General features: G+C 40.2%; 1 protein-coding gene across 1 annotated transcript in view; it reads left to right on the forward strand.

The window, feature by feature from the left end:
• Window positions 1-17397, forward strand: part of CDH24 (cadherin 24) — a 205797-nt gene extending 188400 nt beyond the window's left edge. The window contains exons 8-12 of the mRNA XM_044274245.1: window positions 2141-2277; window positions 6760-6881; window positions 11951-12059; window positions 12159-12407; window positions 16177-17397. Of these exons, the coding sequence (XP_044130180.1) occupies window positions 2141-2277; window positions 6760-6881; window positions 11951-12059; window positions 12159-12407; window positions 16177-16694 (1135 nt within the window). The 3' untranslated portion in view covers window positions 16695-17397. The remainder of the gene's footprint in view (window positions 1-2140; window positions 2278-6759; window positions 6882-11950; window positions 12060-12158; window positions 12408-16176) is intronic.
• The last annotated feature ends 6326 nt before the right edge of the window (window positions 17398-23723 follow it).

Raw genomic sequence — 23723 nt, forward strand, 5'->3', positions numbered from 1 at the left:
TGAAGAATCCAGGGGGAAGACGGCAGTGCAGGAGGCGTGCCTAACACAGTGACATCTCCTGTACAAACACACATGTCTGCTCTCTCAGGCTTGTGCATGAAACATCATCAGAGCAGGGAGAGAGGCTGACATCACAGGTCTTGCGACCCTCAGTGAAATCTGAGAAAGCAGCAACTGGAGATGAAGTAAGCGCATGGTAAAGCCCTTATATTTGCCTAGTTAGAAACATGCAAAGAGCATAAAAATAATTCAGACAATCCCTTTAATTGGTGCTGGGTGTTGGACCCCCACTTATCAGATGTTGATGGTCTGTCCTGAGGATAGGGTTTCAATTTTAAAATCCTGGAAACCCCATTACAGTCAGAAATATTTAATTGCAAATATAAATTGAAGGGTGAGATGATGGTCATCACCTCCCCTGCCCCTATGCACACATGTAAAATTACATTCAGTTTTGTTAAACAGATTGCCTAGATACAAAATTGCAATATATATAAAAAAAAGGTGGCATGCAGTTTAACCGAACAGATCTCTACAACACCTCAATTAAAAAGGGTGTAGCTAATGGTACTTTCACACTTGCATTGTGAATATCCGGAAGGCAGTTCTGTCGCCGGTACTGCCTGCTGGATCCGGAAATCCGTGTGCAAACGGATAGCATTTGTAGATGGATCCGGATGCGGATCCGTCTAACAAATGCATTGAAACACCGGATCCATCTCTCCGGTGTCATCCGGAAAAACCGATCCGGTATTTATTTATTTTTTCCATTTTTAAAAGTCTGCGCAGACCGGAAAACCGGATCCATTTTGCCATCCACGGCAAGTGTTCCGGAATTTTGGACAGAGAAAATACTGCAGAATGCTCCGGCCAAATACCGTAAGAGTGACTGAACTGGAGACATCCTGATGCATACTGAACTGAATGCTCTCCATTCAGAATGCATTAGGATAAAACTGATCAGTGTTTTCCGATATTGAGCCCCTAGGACGGAACTCAGTGCTGGAAAAGAATAACGCTAGTGTGAAAGTACCCTAAGAAGAGGCAGTCTATGATCTAATCAAATTAGATTCCAAATATAGGTAGCCCAATAAGTGACAGAATCAGGGTGCAAATAACTAAAGAGCACACCAATACAATCAGTGCCAACGTTAAAGGGGTTGTCAGATACTAAAAAAATCTCAGACAGATCCCACAATTGATTAAAATAAAAAATTATGTTCTAGTCACCACTCTCTCTAGAATTGTTGTCTGCAAACAATGATCCAATCCTTCTACTAGTTTACAAGCAGAGATGCCCATGCCAGTATACAGCACGTGACCACCTATCTAACGGTGAGGACAATGATTACAGTTGTCACGTGCTGGTGTACAAAGCATCACTGCTGCAACCAATCACAGTCCTCAACAACAAACCACTGAGAACATTGGCTGCAGCAGTCACATCCTGTATACCAACATTTCACCGCTGATGCTTGTAAACCAACAGCAGTAGTAGCCAGGCCAGCTAAGCAGAGAGTGGCGCTGGAGAAAGGAGTGAATATAACATAATTTTTTTTTATCAATTGTAGGGCATTTTTATTATCTTGGACAAACCCTTTAAGGACTCATTGTTATTAATATTATATATAAACACAGCTACCCTTAGAAATGTTATTAATACAAAAAGCTGGAGACCAGGACCTTGACTCTTGTTTTCTAATCAATAGCATCATCAGGAGGTGAAGAGTGATAAAACTCCTTGGGTAGATGGATAAAATAATATAAGCTTTGCGGGAATCAATAAAATGACAAGTTACGCAGAATTTTTTTTTATTAAGCAGTTCCTTTTCCTGTTCTACGACATGCTAGCCATAGATCGGACAGCATATTCAACGTGACAGGTTCCCTTTAAACAGTGACAATGTACTATGCTTCTCTTTATCGCTTGTATTCCAGCACTGAGCTATGTAGAGGCACGCTCTAGGGAAGAAATATTAACTTCCACTTCTGTCTGTTCAAATACAGTTGTTACATATCACCTCAAACATTGAAGCCTACAGCATAGAACATGTATGGTGAAACCAGGGGAAAAAAGTTGAATGTTATCAATGTTTATTGCTACTATATTTAAGTTTTCACCATATTATTTTTTAATCAGTTACTCCATTGAGCCACTCTCCAACCCTCAAGAACTGTTTATAATAAATCCAGAAGATGGGACCCTCAGAACAAGTGTCTTCTTGGACAGGGAGAACAAGAAAGAGCACAGCATCACTGTAACAGCTAGCGAGACCGGTGAGAGGGATCATCAAGGCGTCCTTGGGAAGCCAGCCACTCTTTGGGGATAGGGAGGACACCTTACATTTTAGGAATGTATATTACTAGACCCACATTCTACTGGCCTCTTAAGCAATGAAGGCACATAGTGATGGGTTTCTTATAAGTTGCAGTTGTTTCACCATCTTCACACATAGTGATTAGCACATTATTGTAAAATGTTTATCATAAATCCACATTTTAACACTTTTAAATGTCCTTTATGGGCATTCTGTGCTCTAGAAGCAACCACTATGGTGACTTAAATGTCCTTTATGGGCATTCTGTGCTCTAGAAGCAACCACTATGGTGACTTAAATGTCCTTTATGGGCATTCTGTGCTCTAGAAGCAACCACTATGGTGACTTATTCTCTTGAAAGGTTCTTCCCTGAACCCTCAGATTGTTTCTATTTTTTCTTATTGAACTATCAATTGGCATATGACTATATATACAATAACAAGTTAAAGGTATCCTAGGACACACAGATAATCAAAAATACAAATACTGGAAGATCCAATAATCTAATAGGTTAGCAACACTAAAGGTTAGCAACACTAAAGTAAGCACATATCAAGGAATACTCTCCAGGTATGATATCAAAGGTATACAGTCATTAAGCAGTAGCTGTAACAATCGAGAACTAGTTTCACTGAGGTATGTGGAGGCACAGAAAATCGTATACTCTCCTGACGAACAGGGGAAGTGTTAACTGACTGCCCAACCCAGAACTACAGTATAATATTTAAGAACATACAGTGTGAGAAACTATATAACAATATAGCACAGAAAATGTACCATACAGTATGCAGAAAGTAAACAAGTCACCAAAAATAAGACGTTAAGGACCTAGTCTTGTCTACAAATGCTCACAGTCTAGGGAATAAGATCAATGAACTTGAGGCTATAATGGCATCTGAGAATATAGATGTAGTGGCTGTTACTGAGACGTGGTTCAAGGGGAGTAATGACTGGGATATATCAATACTAGGGTTCTCTCTATACAGGAAAGACAGAGAAGGCAAGAAGGGGGAGGGGTGGCCATGTATGTGAAAGATAGCATAAAATCTAATTTGATACAAGTTAGCGAGAACAATTTAGATTCAGTTTGGGTTACCTTGCAGCTTGATAATCATAAGGTAACTCGTGTAGGTGTGATATATAGACCTCCTAGCCAAGTCAAAGAATTAGATGATCTACTAGTTGAGGAAATAGCTAAAATGAAATTGAAGGGGGAAGTTATCATTATGGGAGACTTCAATCTTCCAGATGTAAACTGGAAAACCAAAATAGCTAGTTCTGCCAGGAGTACAGATATTCAAATTTCCCTACTGGGATTATCGCAGCAAGTAGTGGAGGAGCCAACCCGGAAGGAGGCCATTTTAGATTTAGTATTCACAAATGGGAATTTGGTATCTGATATTACTGTAGGGGAAAGCTTGGTATCTAGTGATCACCAGTCAGTGTGGTTTACTATAAGTACAGTGACTGAGTCACACCACACAAAAACAAAAGTTTTAGATTTTAGAAAAACTGACTTTTCTAAAATTAGATTAGTGGTATACGAGTCCCTATCAGACTGGAACAGTTTCATTGGAGTCCAGGAGAAATGGGACTACTTAAAAGTGGCACTATTGAAGGCAACAGAAAATTGCATTAGGCTTGTCAGTAAAAGCAAAAAAAGGAAGAGACCACTGTGGTACTCAGCAGAAGTGGCCAAAATCATTAAAAACAAAAAGATAGCATTTAGGAATTATAAAAAAAAAAAAAAAAAGAGGATGACAGACAAATTTATAAGATTAGGCAGAGAGAGGCCAAACAAGTTATAAGAGCTTCTAAACCACAGGCAGAAGAGAAATTAGCTCAGTCAGGGAAAAAAGGCGATAAGGCATTCTTCAGATACATAAATGAAAAAAGAAAGCTAAAACAAGGAATTAACAAATTAAAAACTAAAGAAGGAAGGTATATGGAAGAAGATAAAGAACTAGCTGACTGCCTCAATGAATACTTCTGTTCAGTTTTTACAAAGGAAAATGAAGGAGAAGGACCTCAGTTAGGAAAGAAGACTAATGAATCTTTTGACGCATGTGTCTTTACAGAGGAAGAGGTTCTAAGTCAACTGTCTAAAATTAATACAAATAAGTCACAGGGGCCTGGTGGGATACACCCAAAGCTATTAAAAGAGCTCAGCGGTGAACTAGCAAAACCATTAACAGATTTATTTAACCAATCACTGGCAACAGAAGTCGTCCCACAAGATTGGAAATGAGCAAATGTTGTGCCCATTCACAAGAAAGGTAGTAGGGAGGAATCGGGAAACTATAGGCCAGTAAGCCTGACATCAATAGTGGGGAAATTAATGGAAACCATACTTAAGGAGAGGATTGTGGACCATCTAAAATCCCATGGTTGAAAGATGAAAAACAGCATGGGTTTACTTCAGGGAGATCATGTCAGACTAATCTTATAGATTTTTTTGATTGGGTGACTAAAATAATAGATGGAGGAGGTGAAGTAGACATCGCTTATCTAGACTTTAGTAAGGCTTTTGATACTGTCCCACATAGAAGGCTTATCAATAAAGTGCAGTCATTGGGCTTGGACTCCCATATTGTTGAATGGATTAGGCAGTGGCTGAGGGACATGCAACATAGGGTTGTAGTCAATGGAGTATATTCAGACCAAGTTCTTGTTACCAGTGGGGTACCTCAGGGATCTGTTCTGGGACCCATATTGTTTAATATCTTTATCAGCGAAATTGCAGAAGGCCTCAATGGTAAGGTGTGTCTTTTTGCTGATGACACAAAGATTTGTAACAGGGTTGATGTTCCTGGAGGAATGGTAAAAAATCTGGCAACTAAAATTTAATGTTGATAAGTGCAGGATAATGCACCTGGAACGTAAAAACCCAAGAGCAGAATATAAAATCAGTGATACAGTCCTAACCTCAGTATCTGAGGAAAGGGATTTAGGGATCATTATTTCAGAAGACTTAAAGGTAGGCAGACAATGTCACAGAGCAGCAGGAAATGCTAGCAGAATGCTTGGGTGTATAGCAAGAGGAATTACCAGTAGAAAGAGGGAGGTGCTCATGCCGCTCTACAGAGCACTAGTGAGACCTCATTTGGAGTATTGTGCTCAGTACTGGAGACCATATCTCCAGAAGGATATTGATTCTTTGGAGAGAGTTCAGAGAAGAGCTACTAAACTGGTACATGGATTGCAGGATAAAACTTACCAGGAAAGATTAAAGGACCTTAACATGTATAGCTTGAAAGAAAGACGAGACAGAGGGGATATGATAGAAACTTTTAAATAGATAAAGGGAATCAACAAGGTAAAAGAGGAGAGAATATTTAAAAGAAGAAAAACTGCTACAAGAGGACATAGTTTTAAATTAGAGGGGGCAAAGGTTTAAAAGTAATATCAGGAAGTATTACTTTACTGGGAGAGTAGTGGATGCATGGAATAGCCTTCCTGCAGAAGTGGTAGCTGCAAATACAGTGGAGGAGTTTAAGCATGCATGGGATAGGCATAAGGCCATCCTTCATATAAGATAGGGCCAGGGGCTATCCATAGTATTTAGTATATTGGGCAGACTAGATGGGCCAAATGGTTCTTATCTGCCGACACATTCTATATTTCTATGTTTCTAGTAGCTGTCGATCCGATATACTGAGTAAATCAAGAAACAGCCAGGTTGTGGGCTTGGAGGGCTGGGCCAAAGAGCTACGTGGTTAGAGTGTAGAGCTTTTGGTCATCAAAAGCTTCAGAATGGAACAGTGGAATTGCCAGATGTTGGGAATCTCAATGGCAACATACTCTAGGGTAATAGAGTAAGATTGAGCTTAGGAGAATTTTGAATCCCATAGGCAGGAAGCTGTCAGAAACCTTGATGAAGTATATGAGAAACCAACATCATGGATTTTGATGTGGATGGCAACATATTCTTATAAAATATACGCAGGTTTTTCCTCTGAGCAGATAGCTTTCAATGAAAAGATCAGTTCCCTATTGGTCCATTGTAGGGTACTGAACCAAGCTGCTGATGCATTCTTTAATGTGAGGGGTCTTTAAAGAACCAGAAAACTTTTCAGATAAAGGAGAGTTACAATTTAGAAGGTCGTGGCAGAGTTTCAAGCAGGCTACAGTGAAAATCACTCATTTGGAAGTAGGTTGTCTAAAAACAAAGCTTTGGTGGTATGTATATTTTGGGAGGTACAAAGAAGGGAGATAGCAAGCTTAACAGCCAACTAGAAACATCTGTTCTTGCGTATTAGGGAAAGTTTAAAGGCATTATTACACCAATGCATGGAATAACAATTTTTTTTTGTGTTCTTTTCTGTGTTTTGTCTATTTCTGTATCATTTGATGTTTTTATATGTTTGTTTTGTGTTGTGTATTTTCTTTTGTCTCTGTGTTTTTTCTTTTGTTGTGTCTCTGTGTTGTGTTTTTGTTTCAGACAGTCCTTCCCAGGTCTCACAAGTTGGAGTTGTGATCCAGGTTTTAGACATAAATGACAATCCCCCAACCCTGGCCGAGATATATAAGCCACATGTGTGTGACAACGCACAAGCTGGACAGGTGTGTTTCTCTATTGTGGAAAAGTATACAAGTGGGTAAACTTTACTGTAGAACTTGTTTGAAATGCTGTTTATTTCGAAATGAGAATTGCAATTATTTGTAAGTTTATTCTTTACGGTATAGGGTACTGTACATACAGGCTTATAAAACATCAGACTAAAATATAACATAGCAGACCAAATTAAGTAGGCAAGGGAACATAAAATCCAAAGCGTTAAAAGGTATTTATATTCTCTGTGTCTCCTGGAAGGGAGTGGAAGGAGCATGATTTTGAGTGAATATTCTAATCTCATTTATAGGAATTTGCAAGTTCAGACCATACATTAAAATAAGCCAAGCAACATAAAGATGTAAATTTTTGTGGCTGTGAAGCAATATGACAAAGTCTAAAAGCAGACCTTGCACCATAGAGTATTTTTTCAGGCATTTAAAAGATGTGCTACATGTAGCTGATTTAGTCGACACTCATTTTGCCCATTATATTGTCACCAGAATCAGCATCTGCAAGATAGTCCTAGTTTATTATATAGTAACTAGGATATAGGGGACAGAATTAGGAGTCTACTTTTACCCCAGTATAGCTTTATTCTTGTAACTAGCCTTCATATTGCACTTTCCCTAACAATGTATGTCACACTTGTTTAACTAAGCTATTTGTAAAACAGTACTGACAGTTCTCGGGAAAGATGGAAATATTAAAACAATTTCCATCTCACAAAATGTTGTACAGAGCCAGGTTACTCATTGGCTCTGTTATATGGAATAACTCACCTGTTCCCTAGTAATTCCCTTACCTCCTGTTCTGCTTTGTTGTAAGGCAAGGAAAAACAGGTGGGGAACCAGGTTCCTGGAGAAATTATTTAGAGTTAGAGTTCCCCAAAGAACCACAAAGGGTCTGGAAATAAATCTAGTTTTGAAACAAAGCCTGGTTTTTAAGTTTGCAGTGCTCTGCTATATAAATCTTTATGTATTCGTAAAAAGGCTGCAGAAACAGAGTTGCTCTGCTGAAAAGGGTTCTTGTAATTTACTAGTTGTGTGTTTTGTTTTAATTAGTTCTTAACAATCCCAAAATTATTTACTTAATTACACTGACGGTTTATAATTATGGTAGAAGCTAATTTATGAACCATAAAGTATAGGAAGCTGCCAACAATTTCATGTTACATATTCACTTCCATATCCTGAGAAGATGGGTAAAGCATCACAGCCCACATTTTGATATTAACTCAAGCTATATCTATACTACTTTAAAGTGTAATTCCACCCAGAAACGTTCAAATTTAGCTTTTGACCATTGATACGGTGCACCACATGACCCAGAATAGTGACGTATCTCAGGATTAAGAATACAGCCACATGGGGCGAATTTCCTGCTGTGGATTCTCCGCTGCAAATTTACTATTTTTCCACATCAAAATCCAAACCAAGTCTGTGGGAAAATCGGCATGTCTTACGACTCTTGGATTCTGCTTCAGATTTTCCTCAGATTTTACCCTTTAAAGGGAAGAAATCCGCAATGGAAATTTGAAGCATAAATTGACATTAAAAATCCACACTGAAGGTCTATTTATGCTACAGATTTTTGCCATAGCATGTGGATAAGATTTCTGACAAACTCATCCATTTTACTGATACTGTAAAATGCTATTGATTTGCCACACACAATTCACGGCATATATGTCCCCTGTGGATGTGCTCTAAGGGGTTATAATCACCATCTAATAATATTTAACAGTTTAATTACATTTATAATGTAACTCAGGACCTTGTATAAGTCTACTGTTTGTCATTGGAAACAGTCCTCAAGCTTGTCATCAGATACATCTGAGCTTAGCTAAGCTCCTTTAAGGGGAATGCTTTTAATTTAATGTCATTTATTAGATGTAAGTCTGTAAAAGAGAATTAATGGCCTACATTTATTAATAATGGCATACTTTACAGCAATTCAATTAAGCAGGGTGGTTGATGGGAATTGCACCTCATTTACTAAAAAGGTACAGGCCGCTTAATAAATCTGTTGCATTTGGAATTGAATTTCTATTTACCTCTCATATAAACAGTGCATTTGGACCACTAATTTACTCCAATTGTAACTTAAGAGTCTAAATTTACATTGACAGTTTGACCATTTTTCTTGCCAGAATTTTGGATGCAACTTTTTAACTAATGCAATAAATATAGACCTGAGTTTATTCCATCCTTTAAATTGTTAAGTATATATACGTTATTATTGACTTTTAAAAACTTCCCCAAGTGTTCATATTGAAGTCATACATTATTACAATGAGTACAGCGAAAGAGTACCGATGTACAGTAGAGTAAGTGATGGAGTACAGTCCTTCCTCCAAAGACCAATGAATGAGAGGAGAGCTGAATACCCAGTCTTATCTGAGCATCTATCAGTATAAAAAGTCACCCACCCTCAAATAAATAATGTGTATTTTATGGTTATAATTGATCTTTAATGCAGTGGGACATTTAGCTTTTTTTTTTTACATCAGATTATTGTAGAGTATCTGATCTAACTATGACCAGAATTCAAAGAACTACACTAAACCCTGTGAAGATTTGAACCTAGCATATTTCAACATTAAAGCTTGAAGAGTTGTGAATGCAGCTCATAATAGGTACAAGATGAGATGCAACCAAATGTATTATAAGTTGCACAAACTGTGAATCCTATTTCAGGTGACCATCCAAAATTGTGTAAAAAGTGGTCTTCTGGGACAGTAGTCTTTTGAAACAAGATGGTCAGTGTGCATAATATATGGTGGAACTGAAAATCTGTCACAGGAAATCTGGTCTGGATAAGGGGAGATTTCTCCAAAAGTGGCCTTTTTCTGTGGTAGTACATACACTCCTCAACATTGAATTTGTAACACCAAGAAGAAGAAGCCGTAAGGTAATGAAAATTGGAGGAGGAAAATCTCCAGTATCGTGTGGGATGATTGTGCAATGTTTTCTGTTTGTTGACGTGCCAGATATAGCCACATGTCACAAAGAGACAGAATCTTTGAACTGAGGGACCTTGGTCTCCTTGGTCCAGGTGTTTGGGAGAACAACGACGAACTGAATTGATAGCAAGAACTGCAGAGGCAAAATCTGCATGGACAGATCATATGATTAGAAGAATGGCACATAAAGATTCATTCTGTAATGCAACTGAAATTGAATGTCACATCTCAAGCCTTGGGTGGCAAATAGTGTTTATACAAACAATCAGAAGGTGTTTGCATGACACTGGGCTACGATCCAAATGTCCAGCTACAGGTTGAACTTATGCTACTGCTCAAAAAGGCTATCAGAGTGCACAGCAAGATGGCAATGGAGGTCTGTTCTCTTCAGTGATTCCCACTTTCACTCGGATGTAGTGATAGCGATGGGCAACCGCATGAATAAGCCTTTACAAGGAAACATCAAACCTTCTGGAATTATTGTGTGGGATGGCATAAGGTACAGTAGCCATACCCTTCTTGTCTTTATTTCAGGTTCACTAACAGCTCACCATTACATTGATTTGGTCGTGGAACCAGTGGTGCGCCATATCTTCATAGTGTCCCAGGAGCCATTTTTCAACAGGAACACACCAGTCTACATGGAGCGTGAGCAATTGCGAGCAGCCTGCGAAGCCTAAACATATTTACATGGCCTGCAATAATTATCTCCCATTGAGCACATCTGAAACATTATTGGTCAGACTCAGCAGTTGTCAGCTGCTGTTCTTGATCATTTGCATACCCAAGTGCAATCAGCATGCAGAATATATCTCAGTGAACCATTAATAACCTCACTGATAGCACGGCAAGGTGTGTAATAGAGTGTATTTCTGCGTGTGGAGCTCATACTCGATGTTGAATAAATCAAGATGTTTTGAATATTTTGTTTTATTATTTGCAACATGTCTGTCCTAAGATTTTCATAATTTCACAACATTTCCTTCTTGGTGTTGCAATTTCAATGTTTCGGATCGTACTAGAGACCTGAAAAGTATAGTAGTGTTCAAATAGCAGTGAGTTTAAAAATGCTAATAAATCACAAAATCATTACAATAACTTTTTTTCCCTGCAAATGCACTGGAAATACTACACATTCAATTCCACATCAAAACAATAACAACTTTTATCCAGTTTAAGCACACGTGCCATCTCCCTTTTCTCTTCCTGTTAACTGCTGCTCCCTATAGCAAAGACAGCGGATAGGAAGAGAGCGCCGTCTTCCTCATAAAGCTGATCGGCGGGGGTGCCGGGTGCAGCCACTAGACCCATAAAGAATTTAGCATTCTTCAGTCCACTAAATGTTGCACCATTTCTCTGTGAGCCAGTCAGTGTGTTTCTTGAAAATATTTAACCTATTCAGGACATATCTTTTTTTTCAACAACGGGACTTTGCAGGGAGTTCTTGCTGGTAACTTGGCTGCATTTTCTCATTGTAGCAGTACTCACTGGTAACTTAAGGTCTTTGATTGTTCTGGAGGTGATCACTGGCTATTCTTCGATCCATTCAAACAATAGTTCCTCACTTCCTTCCGTCTCTCAGGTGTTGGTTACCACATCAAAGCATTTGAGATCATTTTAGCCGGACAGCCTATAATTTGCCGCACTTCCCTATATGTTTTTTTTCCCTCCTCAATCAAGTATGTTCTTCATCAGAACAATGTCTGGAACAACCCATTTCCCCCAGTATTTCAGAGGAAAATGCACTATTACCAACATGTGCAACATTTGCCACCCTCCTACCATAAATAAGGGTCAAAAACACCTGTTATTCCACAGAATAAATGGCCTCACCAATTTAGCTTCTCACTTTACTCAGGATGAGTGGCATGCATGTCCTAATTGTTGGGTCTGTTTTCTTTTTTCTATTACTCTACTACTCTTACAAGTAAATTATTTGCTATGTAGAAATACCAATTCTACCAAAAACAGTGATTTATCACGTCATTGATATTTGTCTGCTATTTTGTGAACACTATTGTACATATAGTGAGTATAAGTCCCCATAGTCAGTTTACTTCTGTGTCCAGCCCTGTCTTTAAAATTTTCTCTGGCTATTGTCTTTTGTTTTTATAGGTCATCCAGACAGTTCGAGTGAAGGATGCGGACATTGAAAATGGTGTTTTTCATATTCAAAGCCCTAGCTCTGCATTTGATGGAAACTTCACTCTTCAAGACAACAAAGGCATGGCAACTTTCTGCCCTCTTTCCATGAATCCCATATCTACTTTGTGTGGAAAATAGACATGTATCAAATTGATAGCGAAACTGTCTTCTTTTCTAGATGGAAGTGCATCACTGCTTGTGAAACATAGTGGATTCTGGAGGTCACAAAGAGACATATTCTTAGTGCCTATAGAGATTAAAGACAGCGGAGATCCTCCTCTCAGTAGTACTGACACCCTGACAGTCTCTTTATGTCACTGTGAGACAGGTGGGGCTGTCTTGACCTGTCATATGACCACAGGATCAGCTGCCGGACTCAGTACTCCTGCTTTGCTGGCTATATTGGCATGTGCATTTAGCCTTCTGGGTAAATATCTAGTTATCTTTCTAGCGACCTTTTTCTGCTTTTGAGATAGTGTTCAAATACATATCTAGGTAATGTGAATATAATTTTGTTTTATGAAAACAAGTGCATAGATATATATATATAGTTGCAAGAAAGGGTAAATTAACCCTTTGGAATTACATGGCTTTCTGCATTGATTCCTAATAAAATGCGGACTGATATCTAAGGCTACTTTCACACTTGCGGCAGGACGGATCCGACAGGCTGTTCACCATGTCGGATCCGTCCTGCGGCTATTTCGCCGGACCGCCACTCCGTCCCTATTATAGTCAATGGGGATGGAGCGGCGGTCCGGCGGCACGGCGAAATAGCCGCAGGACGGATCCGACATGGTGAACAGCCTGTCGGATCCGTCCTGCCGCAAGTGTGAAAGTAGCCTAAATCACAATTATAGACAAACATAACCTAACTAAACTAATAACACACAAACAATTGCATCATTCATGTCTTTTATTGAGCACATTGAGTAAACATCCACAGTGGAGACAGAAAAAGTAAGTGAACCTGTGGGTTAATTACTTCTCAAGAGGTAGCTGACAAAATGTCTTTCAGATGAGATTGGAATTGTAAGTTCCATAGGTGCTTTGCCCATAAAATAAAGGCACTGAAAGCATGGTTACTGACAAATCTCTTCTCCATGTGAATCATGCCATGATACAAACTGCTTTCAGAAGACATTGGGTCTGTTTCACATCACATTTTTTGTTTCAGTTAAACTGCACAGTATTTTACTCAAAAAAGTGATCGATTCAACAATCCATAGGCTCCTATAGAAAACAAAGTAATGTAAAAAATTACATAAGTTTTGTCCATGTTGCATTCCTGTCAGTTTTTTACTTGAATACAAAGAATAGATTAGATGTCTGTGCTTTTTCATTCAGAAAAAAAATAAAATAAATATGCAGCGCTTTCAGTTGCAATCAAGCAAAAAAATCTATTGAAAGTAGTAGTAGTCAGTTATACTGTATACGATAGCATGTCTTAAAAAATAAATAAATAAGAAACATCCCTGTCCACCGACTGGCACACCCCTTGTCCCCAAGTTCAACACACAGCTTACTTGAATTGTTTATAGTTAAAACTGTATACAGTTTTTTTCCCCAAAAAACTTTGCATCAGTGTTTGGAATTAATCCAGTTCCTCTAAATCAGGGTTTCTGAACTCCGGTCCTCGGGACCCACCTACCAGTCTGGATTTGAGACTATCCCACAGAATAAATACCTGTGGTAAGTCCTGATGCATTGACACTAATTATATCACCTGCTCAATACTAAGGAAATCCTGAAAACATGACTGGTAGGTGGGTCCCGAGGACCGGAGTTGAGAAACCCTGCTCTAAATAAATGATTCTGTGCCTGAAACTAAAAATGTAATGTCAAATAATAGGCATCCTTTTAAGATCATGCTAAGAGCACAATGGGCAATCCTGACAGAGGTCAGAAGAAACCCAAAGGAAGTAACCAAAGACTATCTGCAAACACCTCTGTTAATATGTCCACTATTAGAAAGCACTGAACCAGAATGGTGTTCATGGAAGGACTCAAAGAAAAACAAAAAACAGTCTAACCTATCTCAAATGTACCCAAGACCATCTGAATGCACAACACTGTGTCTGGAGGAAATTAAATACCAAAATCTCATCCCAACTGTGAAGCATGTGGAGGAAACATCATGGTCTGAGGATGCCTTGCATCAGAGAACAATGAATTCTAAGGTGTATCAAAACATTTTACAGGAGGATATAAGGGCAGCAGTCCATGACCTCAAGCTGAAGAAATGTTGGATGATGCCACAAGACAATAACCAAAATCACACAAGTAAATCAACCAAATAATTATTGAAAAATAAGATTTGTGTTTTGAAATGGCCACGTCAGATTCTGGACCTTAAGGCCCCATGCACACGGCCGTGTTTCACAGCCGTGTGCGGGCCGTGGAACCGCGGCCTGGATCCCTCCTGAGAGCAGGAGCGCACGGCGTCACTGGTTGCTATGACGCCGTGCGCTCCCTGCTGCCGCCGCAATACAGTGATACACTGGTATGATCTATACCAGTGTATTACTGTACTGTGCCGGCAGCAGGGAGCGCACGGCGTCATAGCAACCAGTGACGCCGTGCGCTCCTGCTCTCAGGAGGGATCCAGGCCGCGGTTCCACGGCCCGCAAACGGCTGTGAAACACGGCCGTGTGCATGGGGCCTAACCCTGTTGAGATGATGTGGTGTGACCTGAAGAGGGCTGTGCATGTAAAGGCCTTCCGGAAATATTGATGAAAACACTGAAACACATTTCAGGGAGGAATACGTAGTTTAAAATTCCTCCTCATTGTTATGCAGATTTTATTTGCAGCTACAGGAAACATAAGGTGGAGCTGACTGCTGGTAAACGGGGATCTATAGGTTGTAAATGTACTCAATAAAAGCCATGATTGGTACACATTAGAGATGAGTGACCCTTTGAAGATTCGGTTCATTTCAGGTTTGTGGAATTTTTTATAGAAATCTGTTATGAATCAATTGTAACCGAACCAAAGTTGCAGAGAGAGAACTTAGTATGCTACTGTGGGTTTCTTGGCAATATATATGTGTTATCTAGGGTGCGTAATCTCTCATTACGGAGAACTCCTAGTATGCGTAGTACGTGTGTGGAGTACTGTAGACCAGGCAATGCCACTCTGGGTTTCTGGGTAAGATATTAAAATTAGCTTGCTAATCCTATCTGATGCCTGCAGCTGTAAGATGTGCTAGTTGCAACATGTGCATATAGCCTAGCCCACATAAAATAGTGCTGTATATATGTGGGCCAGTAGAGGGGAAATTGACCTAATTGTTTATACTGTAGAGGATACTGTGGCACGCACTTAACCCACTGATGGTTGAGGGAAAAAGATGCCCAACCACTCACTCACCAATGTAGCAAAGAGCATCTTCTGATACACTCACAGTCATCTCCCTCATCCAAGTGCTGTACAGGAACTTACAGCATCATATGGGCAATACCAAGTCATCCAAACTCACCCTGCTTCTCCCGCTATACTAACCTGCACATTTGGCTCAGATGTTTCTGCTTCACCAATCTGTGGCTGGACACTCCTGCATTCAGCGCACACGTGGACATGTGAGCAGTACCAAGCCGGGGGGGGGGGGGGGGGGGTAACTGATTTCTGTGAACAGCGGCTCCTGCTGCTTTGAGCACCCACTTCAAAAATCTGTACAGAAATGTACAGCATTATGGGGGCGCTAGCAAGTAAAAGGGAGTCTACACTCCTGTGCCAATAGATTCCTGCTGCCCAAGCATGATGAAGGGGCCGTGGATTCCACCAGTGTCTAGAAAAATAAGCCAGTGGAGCAGCACAACACGCAAAGTCCACATTGGTTTGTCCTGGGTATTTTCCATATTCCTTTTTATTACAACTGTTATTCTTAATTCCACTAAGTAACTTTAATGAGCATGGATATTGCTATATATAGACTACAGTCACCATCCTAAGATGGGCTATCTACAATATATATATAAATCAGTTTAATTCCTTGCTGAACTACTGAATCTAACAATTTCTGATGCCACGTTAATAACAAAACTTCTGTTCTTTCTTCATCCTCGTTTTTTTTTTTCTTTTTCTTTGTCTACCATTTACTCAAAACCACAAATATTCTTGACACCTCTTTCACCTGTTTATAACTTTGTACACGCTTGTCATTCATGTTCTACCCATAATCATTTTCCACATCAGCCCTGGTGTCCCTTTTCTACTTGCAGCGAAGACACAAGCCATCTCCTCTGTCTCTGTGTGAGGATGAAGATATCAGAGAGAATATAATTACTTATGATGATGAAGGAGGTGGAGAGCAAGACACTCAGGCTTTTGACATGTCAGCCTTGCAACCTCCACAGACGGGCCTAAGTGGAGGCTTCTTTCACCCCCCTCGAATGGATGTTCTCCCTCGAGTCCCTCACCAACCAGCCCCACGCACACCTCAAACTGCCCCTGTTGATGTGCAGCGATTTCTGGCACTTCGATTGAGAGAAGCAGAGAGAGATCCTGTGGCACCACCCTATGATTCCATCCAGGTTTATGGTTTTGAGGGTGGAGGTTCATCAGCTGGATCACTCAGCTCTTTGACCAGCAGCTGTGGAGGTTTAGGAGAAGAAGAACTCGTGGGTGAAGACATATGGGATTGGGGTCCCCATTTTAGGACACTGGCAGAAATTTACGGTGCGAAAAGAAGAAATTCTACTGCAGACGACTAAAAATTCTCTTTGCCAAATGATTGTTTACTTTTTTTCTTGTGAGTAACCTGCAGAATGATCATTATATTCCTCTTGTCAGTAGAGAGGCTTAGAAAATTCCTTTCCTCTCCAGAAAGTAGACTTGTAGAAGGGAACCATGGAGTAACCCTTTTGCTTCCAGAAACCATCTCGGTTCTGGTTTGAGGTTCATGCGGACATTAAAGGTTCCTAGAGGTATTGTGTTTACAAAGTTGCATTAACTTCCAGTCTTCCCACCGCTTGCTGCGGGTGTCTCCGACACAGTAAGACGTGCCATTTGTGGAAAGCAAACATTTTATTTTTAAAATAAAAAGCTTAAATAAGCAACGTTTTATGTCAGGGCGTATAGTATGTGAGAGTGTATTTTCTGTGCGTGTATGTTTTACCAACACTGTGAAAATATTTGTCTTCATAGCAGCAAGATGCAAACCAATTACCCTCTGGTTCATTTACATTGACTATTAATTATCTCTTTTTAGTTTCCTGTGACTGGGTAGGCTGCATTGTAATAAATATTGGTTCAGCACACAAAATGGCTGGCCCACTTGAGTATATGTGCACGTTACGTTTTCTACTCTTCGAGTTTACATTGCTGAATACCTGATATTGAGTTTGAAGTCTGTTTTAACCAAGACAGTATTCAGTGAGGCATAATTGATTTAAATCCTAAACCATTCCATGTGTGAACCAGTTGTTTGTGCTCCCTCATGCATTGTCACTTCGGTTACAGTGAAAGAAATCAAATAAAAGTGTCTGACATGATCTCCTTCAGTAAATCCAGGCTGTCTTGGATGAATAAGTCATAAGTCTTTAGATGTGTTACATTCTGAAAGTAAGAGTGTATACTCTGTCTTTGATAGCAAGAACAAAGAATTATTAGAGATTTCCTCAATGGCATCTATGGAGAATCGAAGGCAAAGCTTTTAAGGAAACAATTGCGTTACTTGCTTAATTCAGTGGTGAAATAAAATTAAAGCAGTTGTGTACAATTAAGGTTCCCATACACAGTCTATAGTTGATCAAAACGGGCAATTTCAACCAAAACGAACATTCGTTGGTAGAAATTTAACAACAAACAATAGTTTTAGCCGACCAATGACAGACCATTTTCAGTTGATACCAAGTTGTCCAATAGTGAGAAGAAAGATCTTTGGTCCATCAGCTTCATTGAAGGAAAATGGGCAGTCAGAACAGCTGCACTAAAATGAGTATGGCTGCATCCGCGAAACAAACGTTCACCAGATGTTTGTTCTGCCACCAACCAACTTCTATGTAATGTGTATGGGCACTGGGACGCTGCGAGTCCGCAGTGCAAATCCCAGCCTGACCTGCCAGCACTGATGGGGTCACATAACATCATATTGATTTATGATGCTATGTAACCCTTAAAGTTCAGGAATGTATTAGATAACACTAACATTATGTCAGTGTTATCCAATACATTCCAGAACTGTAAGGGTTACATAGCATCATAAATAAATATAATGCTATGTGACCCGGTCAGGCCGGGTGCTGCGCTGCGGACTCGCAGCGTGACACACGTCGTCTACAAGGGGCCTAATAGTAGCTGTGTATGGTATCACATTCACTTTAATGGGGCTGAGCGTGATACCAAGCACAACCGCTATACAATGTAAGGCGCTGTACTTGGTAAGCTGTAAGAAAGCCGCAGCCCTCATAGGAGCACTGATGCCCTCACAGGAGACCAGCTGATCAGCGGGGCTCCTGGTTGTCAGTCCACCTGTCCTGAGGATAAGTCATCAGTATCAAAGTCCACAGTAATCTGTTGACCACAACTTTTTGTCCTTTCTCCACAAGAGTAACCAGAGATTTTTATAAGTGAATATCTCATTAAAATCAATAGCTATTGCATGCAAATTAGCCTAAAGAGCAAGAAACATAAAACAAGAATATATACAAGACTGATATGGAACTCACTGATAAACCAACTTTGATTATTATCATTAATTCGGGATCATTTTTCATGGACTGTTTTTGCTCTGCAGTTGTGCTGAGTTGACAGTTAGGTCAATCAGCAGCCCATTACACTCTTGTGGAGACCAGAGTAGTCACCCACTGGTCCATACAAGGACTGATGTCATGTATTTATAAGGCGCTATCAATCCTTCTGCATTCACAAAGATGGTCAGGGTCTTGGATACTGGATAGAGGAATGCTACATTAAAGGGGTTCTGCACTTTGTTTAAACTGATGATCTATCCTCTGGATAGATCATCAGCATCTGAATGGTGGGGGTCCGACACCCGGGACCCCTGCCGATCAGCTGTTTGAGAAGGCAGCGGCGCAGCCTTCTCACTGTTTACAGCTGGCCCAGTGGCGTCACAACTAGTATCAACTAGTGTGGGTGGGGCTAAGCTCTGTTCAAGGGAACGGAGCATAGCCATGCCCAGGCCAATGATACTAGTCGTGACGCCAGTGGGCCGGCGGTAAACAGTGAGAAGGCCGCTGCGCTGCTATAGCGCTGCTGCCTTCTCAAACAGCTGATCGGCAGGGGTCGGATCCCCACCGATCAGATGCTGATGATCTATCCAGATCTATCAGTTTAAACAAAGTGCAGAACCCCTTTAAGCAATTGCTCATGTATTTATTTTTTACACAAGCCGAATGAATATTGAGGTAGAGGAAAAACTGGTAAGGAGATATTTTATCTCACTGTTAAGGTTATTCTCGTTGCAACATTTACAAAGAAAAAAAAGGAAAGAAATATCACAGCAATAATAAACTCCCAACATAAAATGCAAATTTTATACCCTGCAATCACCTCAAGGCACTAAAATATTCAAGATGTTATGGGATGTTATTAAAAATGTGGAATCAAAAACTGCACTTTTAAGGCTTATCACCACCTTTGGAGGTACACTGGCCACAATATTGAGAAGCTGTATTATGTGCAGTTTCCAATTATATTGTCCAATCACTCTTATTGCAGGCAGGGACATCCATATTAATGGGATGCATGCTATATAGATTGTTACAAAACAGTTCATGGCCTGTTGGTCTTGAGACCTGGTCCTGATTTATCTAGTTTACAGCTGTACTTTGCATACTGTACCATATTTTTGGGACTATAAGATACATCTAGGTTTATAGATTAAAAAAAGATTATAAATTAAACATTATCGCTTATTAATACAAATTATTGAACTAGCTAGCAAAATATACTAAAGTAACAGTGATACCGCGCTCTAACTTTATGGACACAGGCTGCAATAACTAATACCTCCACCCCTAGCTAGAGAGCACCCCATGGACTAAGTGCAATCTAAGTTACCTTGTGGGTGAGCTTCACATAACACGGGGTCCTCCGTTTGCGTGGGGTATTCCTGGGGTACTGCAGGCACAGGTCGGGTGCTTTATACCATAGAGTCGCACCCTGGCCGGTGGCGCGGCTCTTGAAACACTATAGTGGCCCCTCATATTTTCTTTCAATATTGTATATATGTTCTCCTATTCTTTCTTAAAAAAAAAAAAAGAAAAGAATAGGAGAACATATATACAATATTGAAAGATAAAGCAGGGGGAGCATGCAAGAATAATCACCCATCTTTCCTGACGAAGGATAGCGAATTTATCCGGAACGCGTAGAGAGGTCTAGTGGTACTTGTGAATCTCCGTAGTCATAGTAGTGACGTCACTTTCGCTCCGTGCTAGCGCGAACCACTATAGTGTTTCAAGAGCCGCGCCACCGGCTGACTCTATGGTCTGAAGCACCCAACCTGTGCCTGCAGTACCCCAGGAATACCCCACGCAAACGGAGGACCCCATGTTATGTGAAGCTCACCCACAAGGTAACTTAGATTTCACTTAGTCTGTGGGGTGCTCTATAACTAGGGGGTGGAGGTATTAGTTATTGCAGCCTATGTCCATAAAGTTAGAGCACGGTATCACTGTTACTTTAGTTCCTTACCACCATAGCGCGGCAGTTACCGCTGCTTTACAGTGAGGAGGGAAATATAGCGCTATTGGGAATACCACATAAGCTAGCTAGCAAAATATTATTATTTTTTGGACACCGGTGTTATGTCTGTCCTGAATTTAACCCTTTCAGTCACAGAGGATATTTTGTTTTTGCTCTTCAATTTTTTAACCCCTGATTCATAACTTTTATTTTTTTGTTGACATAGCTCTATCAGGGTATGATTTTTTGCAGGACAAGTAGTACTTTCTATTGGCACCATTTAATATTTAATGCAATTTACTGGGAAGCTGGAAAATTCCAAATGGGGTGGAATTGGAGAAAAAAAACGCAATCCCATGCTTCATTCATCATTCTCTGGGTCACTACAATTACAACAATACCACATTTGTATAGTTTTCTTGTGTTTTAACACTTTTTTGTTTTCATTGCTATATTGTGACCCCCAACTTTTTTATAGTCAATGGAGCTGTGCATTTTGTGGGGCAATCCGTAGTTTTTATTGATACCATTTTTGAGTGTGTATGACTTTTTGATCACTTTTTATTACATTTTGGGGGGGAGATCAAGTAACAAAAAAATGGCAGATCAACCATTTTGATATATTTTTTTTTTTAGTTAAGGCATTCACCGTTTGGGATAAATCCATTTATATTTTATTAGTTCGTGCATTTTGGGATACGGCAATGCTTTTGATGTTTTGTTTTTTTTAAACTTATTTTACTTATAGTGAAAGAGGGATAATTCGAATTTGTATCTTTTTAAAAAAAATATATATTTATTATATTTTTATGTTTTTTAACATAAAAGCCCTGGTTTCTTCATAGAGACCAGGGCTTTCACAGACAAGCCGTGGCTCCCCCAATTGCCGCATGGGGGAGGCATTCAGGACCCAAGAGCGCAGCGCTCCTGGGTTTTCCTCTTTCAGATGGAGTGGTCTGATTTGACCACAGCATCTGAGGGGTTATATGTTTACGTTAAACAGTATCGCCAATCGCAGACATTAGCGCCAGGTGTCTGCTGTTTCCCACAGCAGACACCTGGCAGCTATGGGGATTTCCCTACTCTGGAGCGGTGTCATGTTTAAGGAGAAAACTTCAACATAGATGTACAGCACTGGTCGTCAAAGAGTTAATGGGGTTGTGCAGTGGTTTAATATTGATAGTCCCAGCATCCGTGCCAATCAGCTGTTTCAGAGAGCCACAGTGCTGAAGCTCTAGTGAGTGATGCAAGCTCCCGGTAGTTTTCCATGGATAGCTCCGTACATTGTATACATGTGTGGTATTCATGTGGGCCCTTGGGTGATAAAAGTCTCAGTGGTCCCCCTTGTGGCATTTTGCACAATGCATGCGTCAATGAAACTGCATGTATTATAGATGTTGCCAAATACAATAGACAGAGCATGTGCACCAGTAAGAAAAAAACTAACCCCTTATAATGTGCGTCAGTACATATCAGACCCCCATAACAGATACTCAGATCAGACTCCCATTTCAAACCTCACATGAGACCAGGCCATCAGACCTTCATGTCAGACTTCCCCATATAAGACCTCAGATCAGACCCCCATTAGACCTGCATGTCAGACACCCCCTCAGATCAGACCCCCTTTAGACCTCCATGTAAGGCCCCCATGTCAGAGCATAGATCAGGACTACATGTCAGACCCACCCATATCAGACCTCTATGTGAAACCTCATATCAGGACTCAGTATGAGATGGGCCCCCATATCATACCTCTATGTCAGACCCCCCATGTATCAAACCTCAGATCAGATTTTAAAATAAAAAAATAAAGTTACATTTTCTGGTCCGCCGCCACTTTTTCAGTCCAGCGTTCTCCCCTGCACTCGCTCTCCCTCATCTTCTCTGGGCTCTCGCTGCACAGTAACTTGACTAACTGCAGCCTTAGGCCATAGTGCGTGCACTGCAGCCCTGTATAGAGGTGAGTACAGCCCTTGCCTCCTGCATTCACTAATGCTTCCGTAATGTAAGTGCTCACTAGTATTCGCTTTATAAGATGCACTGAGTCTAATAAAGCAAAAGATACAGCGGCACTGGCTTAGGTGCCCGGTCGCAACTGCAACCACTGGTGAGCCCGGAAACTTGCCACAGTGCTTTGTATTGCAGCTCAGCCTCGTTGACTTGAATGGAATGGGCCTGAGCTGTACCTAGGCCATATGACTGATGTCACAGGCCTGGGAAGAGGCTGTGGTGTTCAAAACCTCTTCTAACAGCTGATCGGTAGGGATCCTGGGTGTCACACCCCCGCAGATCCGCTGATGTCATTAATATATTTTCCTGGATAACCCCTTTTATAAAATGTTTGTAAAAAATGTGTGAACAAAAAATTCCACCAAAAAGGTTTTTAAAAGGCAGGGGGAGGCACTGTTTAGCGGGGGGGGGGGGGGGGATCCCCCAAAAAATAGCAAACTAAGGCTTGCACAAAAAAATTGGACTTTTCTATACCAGAAAACTACCATAGAACCTTTAATTCCCCCGTAGTTTTCCTCCACTGCAACTCTCTCTTTGCATGTTCTTGTCCCTCTTTGTAGGAAATGGGAATTATCAGTGTTCTGGATTTCACATGAAAGCTATGCATTTTTCCTAACACATTATTTTTGTTTCATGTGTTTTCGAAAAATGGAGTCATAATAAAAGCACATAATGTATGATTGGTTGGTAGGTAGGATAATTTGTGTACACTGTATGCATGTTAAATAGTAATCAACTTTATACTACTAACAAAGGTAAATCATTCATTCTATTGGTGGTAAAGAATTGGGGAATATAGGACAAATGATTTGGGATATGTATGATTGGTGTGACTGATCATACATTAGTCAATTCATTTGCTGTTAATTTTAAGAAAAAAATATTGCCATGAATAAATTATTAGTATATGCAATAAGGCTGAGCAAATGGCCCATGGTAATCAGGGACCAGCAGAAAACTCCAAACCGCCTGAATTTTCTATTAAATAGTTAAGAATGACCTGTAACCTCTCCTGACGTGTCTGTTTTAGTAACTACTTGCATTCCCTATGTGATAACAATTCTGGAGCATCTATTCTT

The sequence above is a fragment of the Bufo gargarizans genome, chromosome 1 (assembly GCF_014858855.1).
Source record: "Bufo gargarizans isolate SCDJY-AF-19 chromosome 1, ASM1485885v1, whole genome shotgun sequence".
NCBI lineage: Eukaryota > Metazoa > Chordata > Amphibia > Anura > Bufonidae > Bufo > Bufo gargarizans.